Source organism: Erpetoichthys calabaricus, chromosome 11 (assembly GCF_900747795.2).
Source record: "Erpetoichthys calabaricus chromosome 11, fErpCal1.3, whole genome shotgun sequence".
Classification (NCBI taxonomy): Eukaryota; Metazoa; Chordata; class Cladistia; order Polypteriformes; family Polypteridae; genus Erpetoichthys; species Erpetoichthys calabaricus.
The window spans coordinates 55,633,511-55,660,483 of NC_041404.2; the positions used below are offsets into that span (position 1 = coordinate 55,633,511).

General features: G+C 40.8%; 1 protein-coding gene across 1 annotated transcript in view; it reads right to left on the reverse strand.

Moving 5' to 3' along the window:
* Window positions 1–26,973, reverse strand: part of LOC127529688 (collagen alpha-1(XXV) chain-like) — a 411,846-nt gene that overhangs the window by 12,156 nt on the left and 372,717 nt on the right. Inside the window, exon 3 of the mRNA XM_051934239.1 lies at window positions 9,130–9,174. Within this exon, the coding sequence (XP_051790199.1) occupies window positions 9,130–9,174 (45 nt within the window). The remainder of the gene's footprint in view (window positions 1–9,129; window positions 9,175–26,973) is intronic.

Sequence of the window (26,973 nt, forward strand, 5' to 3'; positions counted from 1 at the left end):
TCTGTTTATTTGGTGTGTGCATAAATTTACCTTCAGATCCATGTAAAGTTTTAAAAATGAGGTCCCTAGTGATATTAGCCAAACATGTTGCCAGTGTCCAATTATCAGCTTCTTTATTCTTGTACAGCAGTGGAATTTAATTAAAATACAAAAGAAGTAAACTTTGATCTTTTACAGACTCTTCTGAAAACACTTGGCTGAATGCTTTGGATCTACAAAGGCACATATGAGAAGCAAAATAAATCGTTTTGATTCGGTTACAACTAAAATTTAGAACCATAAGATGACCCCACAGCGCTCAGCTGTCACAGACATTTCTTGTGTGATACACGCTACACATAGCAATCTAATGGGAGAAGCAGGCCACAAAAGTAAAAGACATACGTGATCTTAGGTCCAGAGTAATGGCTTTGGAATTGCAGCAGCTGGACGCAGGAGTTTACAATTACGGACAAGATTTACCCGGCTGGCCAAACGAGCACTTTTATAGGCAGATATGATCACCTGCTTTTTTAAATGTCTAGACAAAGTGACAGCAATAATCACTGAAAGCAGGAAATGAGCCCATTTGACTCTGGCTCTCCTTTTAATTTTTACTGTCTCTTCACATGTTTAAATTAGGGGGCTTTTAAAAACACAGCCTTAAAAAAGCTACTTTCTCCACCCCATGAATTTGAAGGTATGGACTTCTGTAGGCAATATGTCCTGTTAGTTAGTAGTGAAAGGAGAAATCACAGGCTTTGTATCCATAGGAGGTAAAGGAAAGTGAATAAAACAGTCCACCTGAAGCTTTAGAAACCAAACAGCAAAACAAGGGAATAGAATGTGTGTCGTCGTCCCCCCCCCCCCAACCCCCCAATCATTTCAGTGTATCCTCTTGTTACATTGTGACTTGTTTTCTTTTTGATTTACTGTGTTAATTTTCTTCTGTACAAGTTTAACTTGGCTTTCACTGTATGCAAATGGCTTTGAACAGAGCATCATGTGGGGGGGATAGGGGACGCTGTCTTCATGACCCTTAGTCTGGAATAATAAAGGAACCAAACAACTGAACGGAGAAGATCTGTTTAAGAAATGAATAATAGATCACAGTGGCAAATAAATAAAGCTGATGTCACATTACATGCCGGTTTGTCAGAGCCTATGGTGGTAGTGCTGGTTTGGGGCAAAACTGGCTCAGGACATGCCATTATCTTAATACATATGTAATGAAATAGTTCATTTGGCACTGCACAGATAATGTGTAACTGTGTATTTTTTGACACCCATCACACACCCAGACTACCTGGAAAAGGGTCTCTCTTTAAATTGTCCTCCCCAAAATTTTATCAATTTTTTTTTCTAATTTTCTTAGAGAGTCTCTGGGGGGCTGTCAAAAAACAGAGCCTGTTAAAGCCCATTGGGGCATTTGTTGTGTGACTTTGGGCTATACAAGAAATACCTTGTTGTTGTTGTTTATTCAATTAATTATCATTATTATTCATGGTGGCTCTAAAATCCGTACTAATCCCTACTTTCTCTTCTGATATAGATGTAGGTGGTGATCTGCACCACCACCACCTGATCAAAGCACCGTGATTGTCCCTACATTGATGGATTAAATGCCAGAAGTCCCCATGACCATCATCATTAAATTCTTCCATGTGAACCCTGAATATAATGAGGACTGATTTAGGTCATTTATGTTAGGTAGAATGCCTAAAGGGGTCTGGGTGGTCTCGTGGCCTCAGAACCCCTGCAGATTTTTTTTTCTCCAACCATCTGGAGTTTTTTTTTTTGTTTGTTTTTTCTGTCCTCCCTGGCCATCAGACCTTACTTTTATTCTATGTTAATTAGTAGTCCCTAATTTTAATTCTTATTTATTTTGTCTTTTTTCTCTTTCTTCATCATGTAAGGCACTTTGAGCTCCATTATTTGTATGAAAATGTGCTATAGAAATAAATGTTGTTGCTGTTGTTGTTGTACGCGTAAAGAAAAGTATCTGAATTTGATTTAAAGTACTAGATGGGTGGCATTAGTTGGCAGATTGTGTATCTTTTTATAATGCAATAGCTGCGCTACCTATTTAAGGTGGGTTAGAATCTTAGAAATCAATGTGGACCTCAGTGTTAACATTTGTAGTGAACCCTCTATTGGACTGTATTTTGTAGTGAATGTAGTAATATAATGCAATGCGTTTGTCATTCCAACAGATGGCACACCACAAACATTTGTAGTAACAAAATGCATTACTACAAATGTTTGTGAGTGGCACTGAGGCACAGTGGTAGCGTTGCTGCCTCATAATAAGGAGACCAGAGTTCGTGTCCTAGGTCCTCCTTGCGTGGTGGTTACATGATCTCAGTAGATCATAATGTCAATAGACAGGGCACTGCAAATGTTGATGTTGAGGTCTAAATTGATTATATAAATTTCAACCTGTTGTAGATGGGTAGCACAGCTAATTCTTCTTAATAAAAGGACAAATTTCTGTGTGTCTGTGTCCTTCCTGTTGCTATGTCTCTAACATCAATAGATGGTGCAACATTAACACTCTTTTTATGAATTCCATACCAAATAGAATATATCACAGACATATGCATTGCATTTGTCATTCCAAATAATATGGTATTATAAACAAACATTAGTAGTAATACATTTTATTAATACACATTTCAAAAGTGGCTTAGGGTCAACTCTGAGAATGTGAATGAGTGGCCCAGCCAGGGCTGAAACGTAAAGTCAATCGAACATCCCAGGAGAGACCTGAAAACAGCCGTCCACCGATGGTCTTCATCCAGCCTGACTGAGCTTGTAGAGACATCCATCCATTATCCAACCCGCTATATCCTAACTACAGGGTCACGGGGGTCTGCTGGAGCCAATCCCAGCCAACACAGGGCGCAAGGCAGGAAACAAAACCCAGGCAGGGCACCAGCCCAATGCAGGACACACACACACCAAGCACACACCAGGGACAATTTAGGATCACCATTCCACCTAACCTGCATGTCTTTGGACTGTGGGAGGAAACCCACACAGACACAGGGAGATCATGCAAACTCCACGCTGGGAGGACCCAGGAAGCGAACCTGGGTCTCCTGACTGCGAGGCAGCAGTGCTACCCACTGCGCCACCGTGCCACCACTTGCATAGACAAACAGTAGAAAATCTCGAAATAAAGGTGTGTGTTTGTCATGTCATACGCAAGAAGACTCCAGGCTGGAATGGCCGCCAGAACTAAGTACAGAGTGAAGGGTCTGAATACATGTGTCAATGGGTTATTTCAGTTTTTAATTTTTAATAAATTTGCAAAAAATCCTGTTTTCATTTTGTCATTCTGGGGTGTTGCGTGTTACTTGATGAGGGAAAAAATGAATTTAAATGATTTTAGCTGAAGGTTGAAACATAAAATACAAAATGTGTAAAAAGTGAAGGGGTCTGAACTTTCTGAATGTAACGTAGGACAAGAGTTAAAATTTCAGCCTTCAGCCAACACAGGATGTCAAACAGCACCTCCAGATTACCACAACTTATTTCACACTGTTCTATTCACTGCTTGCAGCCAGACTCCATTCATACAAAATCATTGCCATTGTGCCCATCCGTTGGCCAGTGTCATAATCACGACTTCCCAGTGTACCTGTACTCCTCCAATGACAGCTCTTCCAAACCGCTACCTATTATTCATTACAGTGTTGTAGTACAACCAACATTCTATATCTTTATTCTATTTTTTTATTTGTGTAATAACCGAAGGGCATTTTGCCATGGTATATGAAGTTCATTCTGTCCAACTTTCCGGTACATCAGTTTGTGTTTAAAAATCAAGGAAAAAATTGGCAATAGGCCACTTCAGTTAAAAAAAAAAAGTTAAGCAGCAGAATGGAATGTGAAGAGGCCATCATGAGCCACAGATACACACATACACACATACACACACACACACACACACACACTGGGACGATTTAGAGTCCAAAAGACCCTGGACTGAGAGAAAATGTACAAGAACACAGGGAGAACATTCCAGTGCCACACGCAAGGCATTGCAACCTGATAACAGCAACAGGCAGCAGCTACAACAGTCACGCTACCAAACTGCCTCCACAAAAAAACAAAAAATGAAAAACAGAGATACTGAGGGGATTTTACTTCCACACGCAGGAGCTTTGGCCTTATCATAATTGGAAACTGTCTAAAACCAGATGTTATGAAAAAGGCCTTCTGATTCACTTGTCATCTAGGGGACCACATTCACATCTACTTAGCACTGAACGGTTGTTGTGACTTAATAGTCACAAAATACATAAGTCCCAAAAAGTTCTAAAAATTGCCCACTAGAGGGGAAAACAGTTGAACATAATATAAACTCTAAAATATATGATACAGTATATTATAACTAACATTTAAATTACAAACAAAATATACTGTAATAGTTTTCTAAACTTTTTCACAGCATGAAGTTATGGGAAAGAGTAGTGGAAGCTCAGTTAAGAAGTGAGGTGGTGATTAGTGAGCAGAAGTGTGGTTTCATGCCAAGAAAGAGCACCACAGATGTGAAGTTTGCTCTGAGGATGTTGATGGAGAAGTTTAGAGAAGGCCAGAAGGAGTTGCATTGCATCTTTGTGGACCTGGAGAAAGCATACGACAGGGTGACAAGAGAGGAGTTGTGGTATTGTATGAGGAAGTCAGGAGTGGCAGAGAAGTACGTAAGAGTTGTACAGGATATGAATGAAGGAAGTGTGACAGTGGTGAGGTCTAAGGTAGGAGTGACGGAGGTGGGATTACATCTGAGCCCTTTCTTATTTGTAATGGTGATGGACAGGTTGACAGACGAGATTAGACAGGAGTCCTCGTGGACTATGATGTTTGCTGATGACATTGTGATCTGTAGCAATAATAGGGAGCAGGTTGAGGAGACCCTGGAGAAGTGGAGATATGAGAGGAGAGGAATGCAGGTCAGTAGGACCACCAAGACAGAATACATGTGTGTGAATGAGAGGGAGGTCAGTGGAATGGTGAGGATGCAGGGAGTAGAGCTGGTGAAGGTGGATGAGTTTAAATACTTGGGATCAACAGTAAAGAGTAACAGGGATTGTGGAAGAGAAGTGAAGAAGAGAGTGCAGGCAGGGTGGAATGGGTGGAGAAGAGTGTCAGGAGTGATTTGTGACAGATGGGTATCAGCAAGAGTGAAAGGGAAGGTCTACAGGACGGTAGTGAGACCAGCTATGTTATATGGGCTGGAGACGGTGGTACTGACCAGAAAGCAGGAGACAGAACTGGAGGTGACAGAGTTAAAGATGCTAAAATTGGCATTGGGTGTGACGAGGATGGACAGGATTAGAAATGAGGACATTAGAGGGGTCAGCTCAGGTTGGACAGTTGGGAGACAAAGTCAGAGAGGTGAGATTGCGTTGGTTTGGACATGTGCAGAGGAGAGATGAGGGGTATACTGGAAGAAGGGTGCTAAGGATAGAGCTGCCAGGCAAGAGGAAAAGAGGAAGGCCTAAGAGAAGGTTTATGGATGTGGTGAGAGAGGACATGCAGGTGAAAGGATGACAAGAGCAAGATGATGAGGACAGGAAGATATGGAAAAAGATGATCCGCTGTGGCAACCCCTAACGGGAGCAGCCAAAAGAACAAGAAGACTATAAAATACATTCATATAGGTAGTAATATATTTTTAAAAACTATGTTTAAAATTGTATTTTAAAAATCAAAAAAATGCATCTGACATGTGTTTTCATGTTTACATAGCCCAGTGCAGCCTTAAAGAGTGAAACAGGCAATGGGATCTGAATGACCCTCAGGGGGAATCCACATCATGTTAAAAAACAAAAAAAAAAGGTGACAGCACTGATCCATTCAGGCTTATGCAAGTCACACATGGGACTGCCAATTTGAAATACTTAGATGTCCGCACCATTATGCAGATAATGTTTGACAAAGGATTTTTGTTACATTTTGAGGGATAAAAAATCAGGGGTTTTATGACAAGCAGCCAAGTCTAATTTTGGGTCAGTTGTGCCCAACATGAACAGTCTCTATGGGAAAGAGGAAAGAAACACATAAGGACGTATTGAAATGTCTAAAGTGTATTGTTATGCGTGTGAGGAGCAGGATTGTAGATTGTGTGCTAGGCCGTCTAAGTGGCTGCCTGCTTCACCTCTCATTTGAGATGGCTCTGCGTTTAGGTGTTTCACCAGCAATCTTGTCAAGATCACCACCAGTGTCCATTGTCTGTCTTCTTCACTTCTGTTTTTTTGTTTTTTAATAAAGAACCTTTCAAAAGACCATTTAAGTGCTACATTTCTCATCCTCGCTCTTTGGCTCCCTGTTTCCTTCCTTGCCCTCACTGTATTCATTTGTTTTGATCTCCGTTTGTGTCCATCATTTTTTTCCAAACTAGTTTAGTTAGACCACATTGTGCAGTAACGTTTAGCTTGTAACTGATAATGCACGGGGTCTATGAAAAGTATTCACCCCCCATGGAAGTTTTCCCACTTTATTGTTATACAAGATTTAATCGCAGTGGATTTAATTTGGCTTTTTTGACATTGGATCAAACGAAAAAGACTCTTTAATGTTGAAGTGAAAACAGATCTCTGCAAAGTACTCTAAATTAATTACAAATTTAAAACACCGCATAAATCCTTACATACTGTAAGTATTTCCCCGCTTCAAGTCCATGTTTAGTAGATGACAGCAATGATTGCTTTGAACCCGTGTGCTTAGGTCTCTGTCATTTTTCTCCCTTCCTTCATTTCAGAACTGTTTCAGCTCTGTTACGTGTCATGGGTGCAGTGAGTAAAGAGCCTTTTTCACAAATGACCCACTGGACTGGGGATCTGCACTCTGACTTGGCCACTCCATGACATTATCATTGATATTTTGAAGCTTTGGCTTTTTGTGTACTTGGGCTCATCATCTTGCTGGAAAACAAATCTCCCAAAACACAGTTTTTTTTGCAGACCCCATCAGGTTTTCCTCCATGATTTTCCCACATTTTGCTACATTCATTTTACCCTCAGTAGCCTTCCACACAGCCTGATGCTGCCACCACCATCATGCTTCTCAGTGGGGATGGTGTTTTTTTACATTTTTCAAAAATGGCATTTAGTCTGACAGTAAAACAGTTCTATTCAGAACCTTCTTCAGAGTCTTCTATGTACTTTCCTCCACAATATCCTGTGCTATTTTTCTCTTTGCAACTCTGCCAATAAAGCGGTGATTGGCGAAAGCTCCTGGGCACAGCTCTTGTCTACCCAGTCTCTCCAATGTCAGTCACTTGTGCTTGTGTGAGTCCTTTAGACTTTCAGAGGTTTCTTGGTGCGCTTCATGCTCTAGTAGATTCCAGCTCTGTCATACTCTTTCCATTTCTTCATTATTGATTAAGTTGGGTATTTACTGACAGAGATTTTCTTGTCCCCATCCCCTGACTTGTGCTTGTTGTGCTGCTTTTGTCTTCATTGTGCAGGTTAGTCCACCATACTGACTCCCCACAAGCTGGCCCTTCCACATTCAGGTGCATTAAGACTACACTCAAGTGGAACACCAGACAGGTAACCTCCATGGAACTCATTCTGGCACATCTGAAACCAATGTGCTGAAATGGCCAGTGATTATTTAGGGGCATCACATTAAATGGGGGTGAATACTTATGCAATCATTTATCATTTGTTGGTTATGTCTAATTAATTTTGACCACTTTGCAGAAATCTGTTTTCACTTTAACATTTAAGAATCGTTTACTGTTGATTGGTGTCACAAAAGCCAAATTCAATACTGTGATTCAATGTTGTATAAAAATAAAATTTAAAAACTTCAAAGGGGGTGAATACTATTTATAGGCACTGTAATTAGTGTGGGGCAGACAGGCCTCCAGTTTTGTATAATACATCTGCTCTACCACAAATTTTAAATTGCATCTTGAATACAAATAAGAGCATTGTGTGTTGCATTATTAAAAAATGTAAACAAGCATGCATTCAAATTTTAGGCATGTTTGAAAAGAGAACGCAGATTAGGGAGTGGGGCTGGGTGGGGTTGGCTAGTGCTGAAACCCCCAAATCATCTTTTTGGGCCCTGGGCAGCCACACACTGTACCACCAGGCCCAATCTTCAGATGACTGGGGTCATGAAGTATCATCAAAATAAACAGTAAGGAACCCACTTAATCCAGGTCTATTTATCTATTATATAGTGTCTTTCAAATCTATTTGTTTTGCATACACATGAAAGCAGAAGGAGATTAAGAGGGGACGTGACTGAAGTGTTTAAAATTATAAAAGGAATTAGTACAGGGGATTCCAGTTTGTTACTTTAAAATAAATTGTGCAAATTGTGGATTGTAGGACTTTAGGGACTTTCAGATCTTGACTTGATGTTATTTTGGACAGTCCTGATGAGCGGGAATGATATTGCTGGTCTGAATGACCTCTTCTCTTCATATCTATCTATCTATCTATCTATCTATCTATCTATCTATCTATCTATCTATCTATCTATCTATCTATCTATCTATCTATCTATCTATCTATCATATACTGTCTTTCATATCTATCTATCAATCTATTATATACTGTCTTTCATATCTATCTATCGATCTATTGATCTATCGATCTATCATATACCGTCTTTCATATCTATCTATCATATACTGTCTTTCATATCTATCTATTATATACTGTCTTTCATATCTATCTATCTATCTATCTATCTATCTATCTATCTATCTATCTATCTATCTATCTATCTATCTATCTATCTATCTATCTATCTCCTGCTGAGTTAGCTGTAATGGGCACCAGGTGAGCTCCTTAAAAACCATGGTGGAATTCCCTGTCATCTGTGACTCAAGTTCAGTAGTAACCTACTGCTGTATGTGCCATCAGCTGAAATCCATTTCCAAGTGGCTTCTCTCTTCATTCTACCCTCTTTTATTTGTTATCTTACCACCCAAGACTAAAGAAGGACAACCAAACCTAATGACACCCCGATTGACCTCAGCTTAATAATAACAGAGCATCCACATCCTATAAAAACATTAGTGCCATTACTTAAGATCTGAAGTGAAAGGCAATACACTCAGAATCCTGTTAAAAGCCCAAATTCTCAAAGAAATAAATAAATAAAACAAACATGACTTACCAGGATCACCTCGTCTTCCTGTCTTTCCTCGTTTCCCTGGAGGGCCTGAAAATACAACAGTAATTATTTATTTATTAATTCTTTGCTCAGATTGCTCAAAACCAAAGCCTTTCTTTTTCTTGACAGGCATAAGCAGTGGGACTATTTGTTTCTCCAGATGTCCCGTCCTGTTCTGCGTTTTTTTGGGTTGCCTCAGACCATCTGGACTCGCAAGCCCTCAAAACAGGTGTTACCCCCTCCCCAAAACATTAACTGAAAAAATAAAGCATGCATTTCTAAACTTGCTGATTGCTCTTAATTGGGGGGCTCTCCAAGCCACTGAATATTAACTTGTCCAAAAAACCCAACTGGCTCATTTGTTATACCTGTTATTATGTTTTTAGTTTGAGAAAACTCTAGGAACACGTTCAAAAAGCAATAAATTTCACAAGGCCGGAATTTCACATGTGGATTGAAAATAGATGCAGTGTCTGCTACCTTTAATGCATATGAAAATGCACACTGCCATTTGCACTGAAATGAGATGTAACTGTTTTGTGATGTACATGTAATAACGGGCTATTATTAAATCCATCCATCCATTATGTGTAAATGCTTTGTTAATTTCGGAGTTGTGCAGCACATAGTGCAGCATCCTATCCCAGGATGAAGGAAGAAATCAGCCAATTGGGCAGTGCGTCACAGGGCACACATAGGCACACATCCAGTGCCCTAAGACACACATCTGTGGGGTGTTAGAGGAAAATGAGATTACCTGGATATAATTCCACATGGACATCAGGAGAATGTGCCAACACTTGACAGGGCTCTGGAGCAGACCACTGGGACTCTTTTCTTAGTTAAATGCATTGTTTAATTCCTTAAAACCTGTAACTTATGAAGAATTTCACCTCTCCGCTTGCAGGATATTGACACATACTCCATGAATTAATTCACTGTCCTCCAAATGGATGCAACTTCATTTGTCACTCATTTATAGGGTATCATATATGTATCACTGGGGATCACCCTCAGGGCTCGACTGGGTATGTGACTCCACACCGGGGCGAGAGGGGGCGCTGTCACTAATGGTATCTTGTTTTTCTCTGACAGCAATGAGAAAAGACACCCAGTGAGGGCAACCAAAACCGGGCCATGGCAACCAAAGTAGGTCCCAACAAAGTTGCCAAAAGCAGTATAGGAGCCAAACCTAAAAAACCGTGATTTTTAGTAAAAATGAATAAACACATTTAAATGGTGTTCCATGCTTCAGGGTGAAACTTCCATCTTGCATCCATCCATCCATTTTAAATCCTCAAAGCTTCTTTTGTCAATGCTGGAATCCCTCCTGAGTGGGGTCAATGCCACAGACACTCAGACCGGTCCGACTGCCAGTTAACCAAACCTGCACATTACATTTATAGTTGTAACAATAAAATATGAGCAGATTCTGCAGGTAAAACCATACAAGGGCGGTACGGTGGCGCAGTGGGTAGCGCTGCTGCCTCACAGTAAGGAGAACTGGGTTCGCTTCCCGGATCCTCCCTGAGTGGAGTCTGCATGTTCTCCCCATGTCTGTGTGGCTTTCCTCCCACAGTCCAAAGACATGCAGGTTAGGTGCACTGGCGATCCTAAATTGTCCCTAGTGTGTGTGTGCCCTGCCCGGGATTTGTTCCTGCCTTGCGCCCTGTGTTGGCTGGGATTGGCTCCAGCAGACCCCCATGACCCTGTGTTCGGATATAGCGGGTTGGATAATGGATGGATGGAGTTCAATATAGCCCTGAAGTTCATTTAAATTAGACTGACCACAGTACCCGGAGCTGCCTTGGTGTACCTGTATAAGACAGCATGGTGCACTGGCTAAGGTGTTGGACTTCAGACCTTGAGGTTGTAGGTATAAATCCCACTTCTGGCGCAGTGGGTAGCGCTGCTGCCTCGCAGTAAGGAGACCTGGGTTCACTCTCGGGTCCTCCCTGCGTGGAGTTTGCATGTTCTCCCCGTGTCTGCATGGGTTTCCTCCCACAGTCCAAAGGCATGCAGGTTAGGTGCGTTGGCGATCCTAAATTGTCCCTAATGTGTGCTTGGTGTGTGTGTGTGTGCCCTGCGATTGGCTGGCACCCTGCCCGGGGTTTGTTCCTGCCTTGTGCCCTGTGCTGGCTGGGATTGGCTCCAGCAAACCCCTGTGACCCTATGTTGGGATATAGCGGGTTGGACAATGACTGACTGACTGACTGACTGACTGACTGTTGACTTCCCATTATGGCTCGCCAATGAAATTTGTGAAATTCCAGAAAGGCTAGATTTTAAAGTGCATCAACAATAAGTTTGTGAAAGTAGGTAAAACAGTTTATGACAGATGCACAATTTTTATGTTGTTCCCCCATTATACCACAACTTGGTCTTACCACCGTTTCCATTGAATCACTGATGCAGAATGTAACCTTGACTGCAAGTAGGGCCAAACCTAAACAAAATGCCAAATTCTTTACCATTGACTGAGTTGTTTTGGTGTCATAATGCAGTTTAGGTTTTCCGGCACCCCTCTTATAACCTTGTTTCTCGATGGAACTTTTCAAAGACTTTAAAGTTGAGATTTCAGCCAGCATCAGCAGTAATATGCATGTAAAATTTCATGACTCAGCCATTTTGGAATGATGCATTTTTTGCCACACCCCATTACAACTGCCCATCTCAATGAAATTTTCGAAAAATGCCATACAGCCTGGACTTTAAGATGAATCAGCTTTATTATACATGTAAAATTTCATTAACATTGATGTAACCATTTTGGAATAATGTATAGTTTTTGAGTTGAAATCCTCTGTTAACCTCTTCCCCCGATAAAATGTTGGACACATTACAGGTATATAGCCTACATTGTAAGTTGTGCAAGCTACTGGCATAATTTTGAGAAAATCTCTTCAAATGTTTTTACATAATTAGCAAACAAATAAACAGACAAACTAACAGAGACGATGCGATCAATGGGTTGAAATAAAGTCCTTAGTATTCTGCCCAAAGACTGGATAAAGACCATCAGATGAAATGTAGTCCTAACCAGAAGTAAGTCAAAACTGATATGATGTTACTTTTGCACCAAAGCCTAACCACTAACCCAAAATCAATATCCAAGGGAAAACAGAAAGATCAAAAACCAGAAATAAGACAAGAGAAATTCTCTCTGTGTTTGATTTTGCTCATATCCAAATCACAGATAATGAATTAAATGTCATGCCAGTATTTAAATCAATCCTCTGATGACATAAGATGTAGCGACTTTCAAAACAACATCCGCCAGAAACCGGAAATGGGAATCAAAACATGGTGGTGCCCATAAGTAAAACAAAATTTTATCATTTCATTGTGAACTTGCTAATAAATAAATGATTACTGTGCTCTATAATTATTTTAAATCCAAAAATGTCCCAGAGTAATGGAAACCAGCATTCCCAGATATACTTAGAATATAGAACATATAATTTTAGAAGAACAGCCAATAACACTTGGATAGATAGATAGATAGATAGATAGATAGATAGATAGATAGATAGATAGATAGATAGATAGATAGATAGATAGATAGATAGATAGATAGATAGATAGATAGATAGATAGATAGATAGAAATGAATGGCAATATATAACAGAATGACAGATAGATGAACTGGATTACGCTGGTTTGAGAATGTTATGTTGTGAAGAGGATTTGTGTTTTTCATATAAATAAAGCAGGACTAGTAAGGTGGGTCTGAAGGCAGGATAGCGCAAGTGTATGGTGCATCTTCATGAATGGCACTCAGGGTGCTGCTGCCTGGGTTTTTCAAACCAGAGATGAATGGACAAATTCCTCCTCGTCCGGTAATATGATCTCATTAGAATTAAAGGGAGGTGGGGAAATTGCAGCCTTCTGACATTTTTTTATGTGGTGGTCTCTCCGCCTCCATGCATTATTGCCTTCAAGCAGGAACAAGCTTTCTGTGAAGCAGATGTCCCTTGGAGCAGCACAGTGTGACCTTTGCCACAACATGGCTTTTTTTTTTTTACATGTCTGCTTTTGTTCACACAACTTCTACCTTTAAAATAAATAATGCCTAGGGCACCTGCTGGCACTTTACAGGAAAATGCCAATTGAAATTCCCTTGAGGTGATCTTTTTTATTTATTTATTTATTTATTTTTTATGGCAGATCTTGAAGGCAGCTGTCCCACTCATCATCTAATGACACCTGAATGCTTCCAGAATAGGTGACTCCAGTCTGGGTGGCTGCAAGGCTACATAACATACTCATGTGTTTTGACAGGGCAATGTTGTCGTAACATTTTACTGCTCTCGGGCCTTACTACTTCTAACATAAAAAAAACATCCTTACTGCACCATATAAAACAATTTATGGCTGTGGGAGGCTGGTGCCTATCAAGGCAGTCTCAAGTTGAAAGTAGGACCCAACCTTAGATGAGGCACGAGTCAGTTGTAGGGCTCATTCACATTGCAGAGTCATCAGTTAACTTAATGTGCTCCTGTTTTGGAATGTGGGAAGAAAACCCACATAAATACTGGGGGGAAATGCATGCAAAGTCCACAAAGAAAATGAGCATACACCCATGAATATTCTAATAGCTCTTGGTGAGAACTAACAGTTGATGTGAGGGACGGATGGACAGACAGATAGACAGTTAGACAGAAAGATAGCTATGCGAGCCATGGAGGACAGACTGGCATCTCGGCAGGACAACATAACCTCTGGACAAGATGGAAAGTTCCAGGGATGGGCAAGCAGAAGCCAGAGGCCAGGAGCATTTCTATCCCCGATATGTTAAGTGTCAATTGGACACCTGCAGGGGTTCATGGGAACTGTGGTCTGGAAGTTAGGGTAGTACTGTCCTGGATCTCAAATGCATCTGGGCAGCATCATTCGTGGAAATCCCTGAGAAATGTGGCCGTTCCTTAAGCTCATCACTAACCCGAATGAAAAAGCAAATGACAGCGACCATATGGTATGATTCACACTTTCTGAAGACATTAACAAAGCATTGGTGGTCTGCTGAATGGAAGACATGATAGGTCTAGTCCAATGTAGATGTGACACATTAATTATATTTGTCAGAAACACAATGGGATGAAAGTTCAACTCACTCTCTAGTCAGAAGTCAAGTGTTTTTGGCTGTGGGAAAATTTCAAAACAAGGCAATTTCAGATCACTCTTTGTAACTCCGGATGACAAGATTATCATTTTTCCAGTATTTACAGATGCCTCCATTAAAAAAGGGAGGCATGGTGGTGCAGTGATTAGCATGGCTGCCTCACTGATCCTGTGTAATGAGTCTGAGTCTCTCACCTGGTAATTGTTTGTGGCCCAGCAATGAACTTATGCCCCATCTAGGATTCATTATTGCCATTCTCCCAATGCTACTGGCATAGGTTCTAGACCCCGTGACACTGAATTGGAAGTGGGCTTAAGAATATTACAATATAACACTAAGGTTATGTGTTGATTAGATACATTCGCACTATGGGTTTGTGTGTGTGAGCAGGCACTGCAATGCTGTAAACTGGCATCCTGGCTTGGATCATCTTATGGAGATGGTGCTTACTTTTACCTGAATTATAGCAGTGAGAAGTGGCAGTCAGGTGGGCAGATGAGAGCATGTGGAGATGCATAGAAAGAAGGATTAAGATTAGTTTATACTTGACATGTTCATGCTGGGCGCAAGGGCTGCATGGCAAAAATGACGTCAGATTTGGAGATACACCTGGTCGGAAATTTTTCTAACTAAGCGGCATAACAGGCGCAGTGGTTATGTATCCAAAATGGTGAGGCTGGTTATGTGGGCACCAGAATGAATGTTTAGTTTAAATCAGGACCTTATCCAGGTCTTCAGAATTCTCAAAGGCATTGATAAAGTAGATCCAGACGAATTCTTTTGGCAAAACAGTGAATCACATAGTCAAGTACGCCTGTTGGAAATTAAGGGGAAGTGCATTTAGGACTGAAGCCAGGAAGCACTTCGTTACACAAAGAATTGTGGGACTTTGGAGCAAACAACTGAGACAGAGGCAAAAACCTTAACAACCATTAAGAAGAATCTGGATGAGATATTGGGACATCTTAGCTACTGGCTAAACAAAGCGAGCGATAAACAGACTGAATTGTCTTCTCTCGTCTGTCAAATTTCTCATGTATTGTAAGGTACGGTCCAATGCCTTAGCGACTAGGCCACAATGCCTTTAGCTTAGAAGGAATGTGTGTCAGAAATAATGAACACCGACTGTCTCAAACAAAACAGCCACGAAATTCAACCCTGAAACATGACATCATCACGAGGTTCTTTTTCAGAACTTTTAACAATCACCTATCAGCCAAAATCTCAGCTTTTGCCAAAAAATATGTAATCTATCTTTAACTTTTTTTTTTTGCATCTTTAATTTGCTAATATAAGGAAATCATTAGTTAAAAGCTTGTTTGAAGCTCTGCCCATTGGAAATAAATCTTAACAGTCTCCCGGATGTGCGGGACGACATTCAGAAACAGTAACAGACCAATGCTTGAAGACCGCCAGCCCCCCTGCCTCGCTCCTTGTTCATATGTGAGTTAAGGAAAAATGTGAGGTAAGAATATGAAATCTGAATTAGTGATTAGAGCAGGGGCTAGTCAATCTGTTTCTGATTACAGCCCTTTGTCATCTGCAATGCAATAATGCTGCTAGAAAGAAACAATCATCCATCAATTCTGGCGAAATTATGAAGAAGAGCAAGAACCAGTATCAGCACATGGCAAGGACAAACCCTAAATTAGATATCAGTCCATCACAGGGTATGCTCAATGAAACATCCTGAGTCAAAATCAACTGTGCAATTTCATTCGTTCTGCTTGTTCCAAATTTGCTTGTTATAATAAAGGGTGAAAGAGCATTGGAGTGCAAGGCAGAAACAAATACTGGAAGATCAGCCAGGTTATAATTAGGTAAATGCCTGAAATAGATAGATAGATAGATAGATAGATAGATAGATAGATAGATAGATAGATAGATAGATAGATAGATAGATAGATAGATAGATAGATAGATAGATAGATAGATAGATAGATAGATAGATAGATAGATGGCTTTAGGGACCACGGGAAAGGAGCGTGGAAGCTCAACCCTATAGGGGCTTGTGGTCACCGCCAGGGGGCGCCCTGATGCCTGAGGAGCCCTGGCCCTCAGCACTTCCACCACACATGGAAGTGCTGGGGGGAAGAAGACCAGGGACACCCAGAGTGCTTCCGGGTGCACAGCCGGCACTTCTGTTACACCAGGGAGTGCCGGAAGGCGCTCATTGGGAGGCACCTGGAGCGCATCCTGGTGGGTTTAAAAGGGGCCGCCTCCCTCCATTCGATGGCTGGAGTCAGGAGGAAGAAGGCAAGCGCTCGGGAGGAAAGGAGTGGAGGCACACCTGAACAGAGGCATTACATAGAGGCCTGTACTTTGGGGGTGAAAGTGGGTTGTGTGCTGTGTTTTTTACTGTAAATAATATTGTGTAAATAAATGTGTGTGGTGCTTCTAACAATGTCTACCTGTCTGTGTCCGGGCCAGTCTCCACACAGGATTGGACACAAGACAAGAACCGACTCCGGTAGAGTTGGCAGTCCGTAAGAGGGTACTGATGCAAACAACCTCGGCCAGTCAAATGAACAAGATCACTCATTCATTAATTTTCAAAATTTGCTTCTTATTATACAGGTTTATATGGCATTGGAGTGTAATGACATCGGCACTGTGTGCAAGGCACGAACCAACCCTGGAACACCTGCTAGGTTTTAATTATGCCAATTCCTACAATGACTGTACGTAGGCAAATGACCACAGTCAGTCAACTGAACAATTTAATTAATTAATGAATGAATGAATTAATTAATTATATAAATCTACTCAATATAATACATGGTCCGATGGGATTGGATGCTTATCCCACCAGCATTGTTTGCAAAGCAGGAACCAACACCGTAAACACTGCAAGGTTAGAATTAAGCAAATACCCATAATTAGTAAAAAAGTGACAATTTGATTGATTGATTGATTGATTGATTGATGGAAATTGCCCTAGTCCTTCAACTAAACAATTTCATTCATTCATTCATTTTCCAAACCTGCTTAATTCAATACACGGTCAAATGGCATTGGAGTTTTATGCCAGTGGATTTATGTGCAAAGCAGGAGCCAAACCTGGAATACCTGCCTGGTTATAATTATGCAAATTATCAAAATTAGTCAGCAGTGGACAATTTTATTCATTCACTTTTTCATTCATTTTTTGCAAAGTGTTTATTCCAAGACAGGGTCACATGGTGTAGAATTCCTATCCCAGCATGACTGGAGACAAGGCAAGAATCCACCTCAGCACAGCTGCTAGTTCATTAGACGGTATACTTATGCAAATGGCAACCATCAGTCAACTGAACAATTTCATTCATTCATTTACTTCCAGATATGCTTACTATAATACAGGGTCACATGGGACTGGAGTCTTATTCCAACAGTTGTTTTGTGAAGGCAGGAACCAAACCTTGAAGAATTGTCAGGTTATAATTTTTAATTGACAGGATACAATTATGCAACTAACTGCAATTAGCCACAAACTGACAATTTCATTCATTCCTTCATTTATTCATTTTTACAAACCTTCTTATTAAAATATGGCATTAGTGTTTTATTCAAGTAGCATTGTGAGCAAGACAGGAACCGACCCTGGAAGGTCTGCCAAGTTATAATTATAAATGGTTAAGTTATAATTATGCAAATGCATACAATGAGTCATAAGTAAACAATTTCATTCATTCATCCATTCACTCATTTACAACACAGAGACACAAGCCCTTGAGGTCTTATTCCAAAAGTATTGGGTACAAGGCAGTGTTGACCCTGGAAGAGATTCTAGTCGATAACATCGTACATTTAAGTAAACACCCTCAGTCACTCCCCAAGTGGACAATTTCAGTCATCCACCTGCCCATTCATTCATTCAGGCATCTTTCAAAAATTCTTATTCCAATACAGTGCCGCATGGTGTCGAAGTCTTACACTAGCAGCACTGCGTGGAAGGAAGGAATCAATCCTGGACAGGATTTTTGTTTTTTTATTTTTTCTAAAATTCTATTTACGCCTTTTACAATCATTGTTGTACTTATGTGGGGCTTCTGAAAGTGGGGATTTCAAATTTCAAGTCCATTTAAAAAATAATATTAATTTACTATCTGTACCCCGTGGCTGTCCCCACATAGTAATGAAACAGTACAAACTTTAAAAATCAAATAGACGTTGGCACTGTATCTGATCGTGTTCAGCTCTGATGGGAGAGTGTTCCACGTGTGGGGAGAAAAGCACGTGGCCGTGATATCTCTGGCAATCGGCAGCTACCTTCTAAAACACACGTAGCTCTGATCTCTCTCTCAAAAACGTCAAACGTTAATCCTTAACAATCTGTAGGTGATAATGTCTGCTGAACAAACAGGTATCGCTAGCTAAGTGGAGGCGAGGTGCACTCCAACACGTGGCGAGACATAGATAGATAGATAGATAGATAGATAGATAGATAGATAGATAGATAGATAGATAGATAGATAGATAGATAGATAGATAGATAGATAGATAGATAGACAGGAAAGGCACTATAGATAGATAGACAGAAGTCTCAAACAGATATTTTTTCTTCATTCATTATGCAAAAAATCCTTACTCCAATACGTGGTGTGAAGGACACCCGGGTCTCATGCCCGGCAGGGACGCCCCTGCTGCATCTGTTCCGGGGGAGCCACCATGGACAGCTCAATACCTCCCCCGGGACGGTTGGTGGTAGTGTCCCTGGCGGACGGTGATCCCCCAGCCTAGCGCATGGCTCCATGGGAGATGGAGTCCTCCACAGCCTGGTTGGGGGCTCGGATGGCCGCTAGGGGGAGCTGCATGGAGTCTGCAGCCCGGCTGGTCGAATCTTCAGCCCCACCCGGAAATGCAATTAGGACCAGGTGATCAAGCACCTGGAACGCTTCCGGGTGGGATATAAAAAGGACCAGCCACCACCACTTGTTGGGAGGAAGGAGACGAAGCTTGCAGAAGAGTGGTGTGAGAAAAGAGTGCTGTTGTTGTTGGTGTGGAAAAGAGTGCTTTTGGGACTGTGTATTGCCTGTGGGTCACGGGGAAGACGTGCGCCCACGTGTGAAGAAGAAAAATAAAAAGTCCTTGTGTTTTATACGTGCCTCTGTGTCCTTCTGTGCCGGGTCAGGCGCCTATATAGCGCCTTTTCTACAGTGGTCACATGGCGACACATGGCGAGACGTAGACCAACTCGAACAGAGGCTGGCAAGTGAATGAGGAAGGCCCCGTACCCCTGCTCTCGGCCCACAGCCACTCTGTTGGATTTGCATAAATACATTGGTACCGCAAGTGAACTATGGCACTTAGCGCAATAAGAGAAGTCGCAAAATCAACTGGAAAGTTCAAGCAAATTATAGAAAACAACCAGATCTAAACCATTAAGTAATTCTCTTGTGAAAAGCGGACAGACATAAAGCAGACAGACACAGACAGAACGTGCTTGGACTACGAATTTTTTCAAATTTCGAGCGAGCACCTATGAGTCAAGGGCAAACCTGCATTCCAAATTTCAAGTCCCAAGTCCTCATGGTTCGGATGATTTCATGATGAGTGAGTCAGTGGTATTTGGCTTTTCTGTATATAAGTGTTAACTTATTTTTGGCCTTTATAAGATGCCATGATGGATTTCTCAGGCATAACCTTTTTTCCCAGTGACAATGCTGCTATACCAGCACGGCCATTCGAAATACTCTATTCGTAATGTTAGAGACTCAACCATATAAAAGTCAGACCATTTACCAACATAATTATCCAACAGTGTGGATGAACCTCTAAAAGACTAGCTCACAATTTTCTCAAGCAAAAACATTTTTTGGCAACTATTTTTGGGTTTCTATTGGGTTTGGAGATAGAGCGGAAAGATTTTTTTTTTTGCCGTGTTTTTGACTATGTCTCATCACATGGTCCCACTCACTAAAATTCTGTCTCCCAAATGTTTTGACTGTAAATAATCATAGGATACGCACAGTTGTACACCCACATTGGACAAAGTCAGTCCTACCAGTTAACACAGACTGCACATCTTTAGAAGGAGGCAGAAGGTATCAGAAACCCGAAGAGAACATGTGCATGCACTGCCTGAGAATGAAACACGAGGCCCTGTTATTTTTGGTAGCAACGCTCACCACTAGTGTTGATCGTTGAAATTCGCCAAAGTATATTTGCTGGATTCATTGGTGTTCTTGTTTAATAAAATTTTTCCCTGGAAATTCACTGTGTGATCAGCTTAGAAAAACTGTTTTTTTTCCACCTCATTGATCCTTTGCAAGGCCAACATGACATCACAGAGCTGTAGCAACCAATGTTGGCTGGGGATGTTACTACTTGTGCTACCTTACTGATCTGCATTAATCTACTCTCTCTATATAAAATCCTAAGCCTAAAAGTGCAACGATTTTATGTCACGTTTTTTGACACGCTTTAAATCGGGCTTAATTTAAAACCTACATATATATGTTTGGTATCATTCCTTTCAGAATTTATCGAACTTTAATGTGATGTTGATAGATTTTCAGATTCTCATTCTGTTTTTAAATTATAAACTAAAAAATATCAAGAACTTGCGTCCCGTGAGACAAGACTTTGTGCCAAAAGATTTAACCGAGCCTGGGGCCGGAAATAAAAGACAAAGAGTAGGACAGCTGCTGTACAGGCTTTTTAAAGTTTGAAACGTCATGCGAGATGCAGCTCACATGGCACGGCAGCAGCAGGATTGAGCAAAGAGGAGTTAAAAAAAAACCACTATTTGTTTCACATTGTATCATCATTTAAGAGGGGGTTCTGGAGGAGCAACTGCGTCTCCTCGGGGTGCGTTAAGCCCCCTCTCTTCACAACCTGAGCAGCAGAGACGCACAGCGCAGGCCGCTGGGGTTGGCAAGTGAAGCGAGCAGGGGGGGAACCCCCTAGTAATAATAATAATCATCATCACCAACACCTCTTCCAGCAGTAACTCAAGCATTTCGTAGAGGTGGATGACCTTTTCTGAAGTGCATGTGGTGTGGTTACATTGACTTTCACGCATGTGTACGGTAAGCCTGTTCCAACTCACACTTTACAGAACTGCCTGATCTGCTTTGCGTATTCATGAATAATTTACAGCGTATACATGATTGCATGATGTCACTACCTGATCGGGGTCACAACCTGCATGTGTTTCAAAACAAACTCACAGTATTTTCATTTGAGGGGTACATTAGCTGACCATACTGAGAACATTATGATGATACTTTGGTGTTCTGAATTTGTTTTACTGTATGTTATGTTTTTACTGCTGAATTAAGCATGTTATGATCCTCGCTATGTGGCACTGACCAGATAGTGACGGGTATGTAACACTGATTCATTGCATCACAGTCTCAAAGGGTGTTAGTTAGTCATGGCGATTGGAAATCAGGAGACAGACAGAGAGGTAAAGTACTCAAAGTATCATGGACTCTGAGAATAACATATAACATTATCTCAGGTAGGCATGATATGCAGTGGTTAGCATTGTTGCTTCAAAGCACAGGTCACATTTTTGCCCACAATAATCATTCCTGCATAGTTAAGTCACAATTTTGGTCACAGTCATTGGTTCTACATAGTTGGCAGACACTTCCCTATCCGTCAGGGGACACTTGAAAGACCACTGCACCATTATAATCGATTCAAAACTATTCCAGTGTCCCCTTTCCTATTGGCTTCAATGCATTTCTCCGAGTTTGCGGAAATTTCTAACCTTCCTGTGTTTTCACTGAACTTGAAAGTGGTTAACTCACCACGACTCCCCACACCATGCCCCTCATTTCCAAATTAAGGATGTGCACGAGTACTGAAGGCTCCTGTTTAAACTAAGCACATTTTTTGATACAAATTAATATTTGAGATGGCCCCTTCAAAAAGATACAAAAACGCATTCCCTTCATCTCTTTCCTGGCCAGGGTGAAGACTGTGGACTTAATCTCTGGCAGTGATGGGCACATAGCAGAATTCACTCTCTGCCAGTCAGCACATTCCATAAACCACAATAGCTTCACAATGAAGGATAAAACCAAAATAGAAAAGCACTGTAGGCGACATTTCACTTCACAATTAGGGTTAAAACCAAAATAGAAAAGCACCGTAGGCGACATTTCATAATAAACCACCAAGTCATCGATCCCGTGGGCTCTCCTTGGGATGACCATATTTGATTTCACACATCATTTAGTGCCACTTGGGCAGGAGGAGGAGCCATGAATAGAAACATCTTGTCTCTTATGGTTTTAATTATCTGGTACAATAAACCTGTTATGAAGAACACAGGACCATAATGGCAAAAGTCTTGAGATTGCGATGAAATGAAGCTGCGACTTTTTTTCATTTTGAGCCTCAGCTGATATCCAGTGACAGACGGTAAGAATTGTGGCAGAGCTGCACAAGGCCTTCAGTGTAAAAGAGAAACATCCTGTTGAACATCTGAAAATAACGGCCTTCTTCTGGACAGCCATGGAGATGGCTATTTACATTCTTCACATGTGACATAGTGGCTTCTTTTCTGTTGTAAATATAAATATTATTCAATTCTTGTTTTGGTTTGTGAGATATGGCTGTGGACGACTGGGGTCAGCTGGAGTCAAGAATAATGGTGTTGGTCCCCTGGCCAAAAGGCACATGTGGAAATTGTACGACAGAGTGCCAAAAAGATAATCAGGGCAGATGGCCTGTAGAGGGCACTAGAGTACTGCCCCTGCCCGTCATTTCAGGCATGAAAACACAAGTGGAGTGTGCACAGCGATGAACGCTTTTACCATACAACTCCAGCAGGCTGGGTTCAAATCCATGCCTAGGTACTATGAGTGTGGATTTTGCATGTTCTCCTAAGGCCAGTGTAAACTCTTTATCTAGTTGCACCATTTTCTGCAAAACTGTGTGTACTGGGTGAATGAGCAAGTTCAAATTAACCCCCATGGGTGTATGCAGGAGTGGGTGCTCTAATGTTCAGGGACTATATTCAAGGTTATTTGTTGGCTTCTACTCATTACTGCTGGGATAGACTCAGCCTTCAAGTCAATGAATAGTCAGTTAAACCAGTCATTAAGAAATGGAATGAGTGTGGTGAAGCTGTAGATCTGCTAGAGCAGGCCATCCAAAAAAACTGGAGAAGATGAATGACAGACCTTGAAGAACTCTGAATTAGTCACAAGGTACAGTGGCTGACATTTAAGAGAGAGTGCAGACAACAACTGTTGCCCAGGTCCTTCAACCGTCACAGCTTTATGGGAGAATGGTGGAGGGAAAAGCCACAGAAGACATCTCATCTGAAGACACACAGGAGACTCATAGGAGACTAAAAGAATGTACAACAGTCTGTTGAGGCCAAAATGGACAGTTTAGGCCATCGGACTAAATGGTATATTGCACTGCAGATAATCAAAAGCACACTGCCTTTACCATGAATTAAAGTGGTGGAAGCATCGGACTGTAGGGATATATCTGTGTAGCAGGCAATGTGAATGTCCTGTAATAAGAACTCAATCCAGAAGAGAATTTGTACCTGGACTTGACAAAGTTTTCTCACTCACAGAGATGGCAGCAGAATACACTATGGGAAGAAGGCAATATAGGACTTATAGGATCTGCTGCTAATGTCTTGGTGCTAGACTCCAGAGGACATCTTTGGAGGTCTTGGGCAGTCCACTCCTCAACAGGTCACAGCTGTTTTGGTGGCACAAGGAGGACTTTCATGATATTAGGCAGGTGGTTTTAATGTTGTGCTGCTGCCAACTAGATAGATAGATAGATAGATAGATAGATAGATAGATAGATAGATAGATAGATAGATAGATAGATAGATAGATAGATAGATAGATAGATAGATAGATAGATAGATAGATAGATAGATAGATAGATAGAGATACTTTATTAATCCCATTCACATACTCCAGCATAGACAGTGTCTGCAATGGGCTAACAGCATCACATCTTGTACATTTACTGACTGATCAGTATTCATATCTATTTACTCTTCCTTGCATATACTACTATCTGTAAATTCAAATATCATATAGATATATATTCTCATTTGTATGCTGTATTATTGTTCCTTACTGTTTATGGCACTTTAATGTACTATTTGCACCCACTATCTATTGCACCTTACTCTACTATTTGGACTGTGTGTTTAGATGCTAAACTACATTAAACTGCAGGGCGCAAGACAGGAAAAAACACACAAACCACACACTACGGCCAATTTAGGATTATATATATATATATATATATATATATATATATATATATATATATATATACACACACACATACACATACATACTGTATATACACACATAAAATTATCTGTGCATTATTAAATTATATATTTTTGTTGCAATCAGAAGGGAAACAAAACTTTACATACTGTAATTGCCAGATGTCTAAACTTAGAAATGAATCAAAAGAATCAGTAAAGCCAATCAAAATGCCCATCACTATTGCAGAAAGAGCACTTTGGAGTGAACATCCTTCAATGTATTCAGAATCACCAATTCAAGTCTATACAGGCAATATCAGACCAATCAGATATTCTGTGATTATGAAACAAAACTGATGAACTTGGAGTGGTGTGAGCATAATACCAAGACATGTAATTCTGAGATGACTTGCTTTAGTCACGTGCATAATCCATCAATAGCACTACACATCTGTGATCATTTAACTGAGAACCTCAGACTGAATTTAAGCTTCTGAAAAAAGAGGCATTTGGTTCAGAGAACAACAGATTGATATTCCAAACATGTGGATACAGATGACCTATTTCCTGTGCGGGACAACGGAGATATTACTCATTATATTGTGGAAGAAAAAGTGAGCCACATTAGACAATTATCACACAGGAGGTCTTTTATTAGAGTATGTCGATTGATTTAAGGCCTTTAGTCTTGAATTCATCGACACACTAGAAGAAAAGGCCTACTGTTTCATAATTGTCTAATGTGGCTCACTTTTTCCGCCATAGTTTATGGTGTCAGCAGTGGGATGTATAATATTTGTTGAAATGATTAATTAGTCCTTAAAAAGGAATATATCATGCGACTTCAGTTTATGACACCACAAACTGATTAATTAATTATTCTCATGAATTGTTTTGCTTAGGTATACAATAACAAAGCTAGCCTGGTCGCTTTCAAATATATATATGTTTGACTTAACCTTTCACCTCTAGTAAAGGCATAGCAGAAGACTTGGGTTATAGCATTCTGAAAAAGAATCCAACCTTGCAGCAGTGTAAAACAAAGACTATATGCTGCACGCAGAATTAAAAGCCCATAAAGTACAATTCATTATTGGTAAGCATAATGAAATTCCACATTATAATTACCAAAAAACAAAGACTTTGAAAATGGTACATGTGCCAGCTAGGCTAGCATAGGCGCTGCATTCAGCAGCATAAATAAAATATGATCTGTGAGGTTGTAAAGGGCTTCTTAATCCAATTAAGTTATCGTATGTGTAAGCAGTGGCTGTCAATGTGGTCTGAGATAGCATTGTGACGTAGCAATTTACCTCCAGCATGTGCATAAGGTGTCTGAAAGTACACAAGTTATAAAACGTCTTATTATATAAAGTGGCTTTGAAGGCTGGATTGGTTTGGTTTTATTCTGTGGAGTTGTTGTGTGTATGAGCAATGTAACCGTGTTTATATTCGGCATTGTAAAACCACAATAACCCAAGTCCCTGCTCCCCAGAGAGGCTCTCCTATATTCTTATTGGGAGAATCAGCTACCTAACTCGGAATCAGAGCAAGCGAGTGTAATACTGAATGGGTGGATGTAGAGCCATCACTGGGGTTTTTGTCACTTAGTGTGGTAACCAATGCTGGACTAAGACCCCCCACAAGTTCCTGGTTGAAATAATGAATAGGGCTCTTTAACAGAGAGTTGATCATATTTTAAACAATGAAGCTGACGGACACTTGGCTGTTTAATGCAGTGTGGTAATTCCCACTATTAATGGCTCTGGATTGTTTCATTGAGTGTGTGTCCCCCTTGGTGATTTCAACCCAAAACACTGTGCAAACATCACCTGAAGGCTATCGCCCAGTGCGGCACCCCCCAAACCCCCCTGGAGAGGCCATTAGGTGGGTGGACTCCAAAGCCCGCTTTGAACAGATTTTACTTCTCTAAAGTGTGACCTCATAGTTTCGGATGTCAGCTCTCTCTCGTAACGTGTCTGTTTCTCTTATAGAGGTCTGCTGACAGGCACTTCAAACGCTTGGCTCTGGTGACACCCCCAGACCACAGATAAGGTAGCCGATTTGTGCTTCACCCCTTCCAGAGTCAATTGACTAAAGATTTCCTTGCTTTTATCTGTGAAGTCACCGCCCTTTAGTGGAAATGACTGCAGTGCTCATGAAGATTATATTTTTACATCCTTTGATTTTTGTTTTCATAGTCACCTTACAAGTTTCTACATCATGAAGAAAACAAATATACAATTTAAAATAAAAAAAAATCATAAAATACACCTCAAGTTTCTGTTAAAGTAAAATGCATTTTTAAAAGTACGGTAAACTAACACACATAACCTGTGAATGCTCAATCCTCACCATTTCCCTTATCCCCTCAACTTGCCCAGAATATCCTTTTTCCCTGGGAATTCTAAGTCTACACCCTTACAACTATTTTAACAGCTAGAAATGGAAAATGGATGGTCAGTCCAAAACACAAAAGCACATCAATTACATTAATATAAATCCAATTTAGTGTCACGGTGGGTCAGAG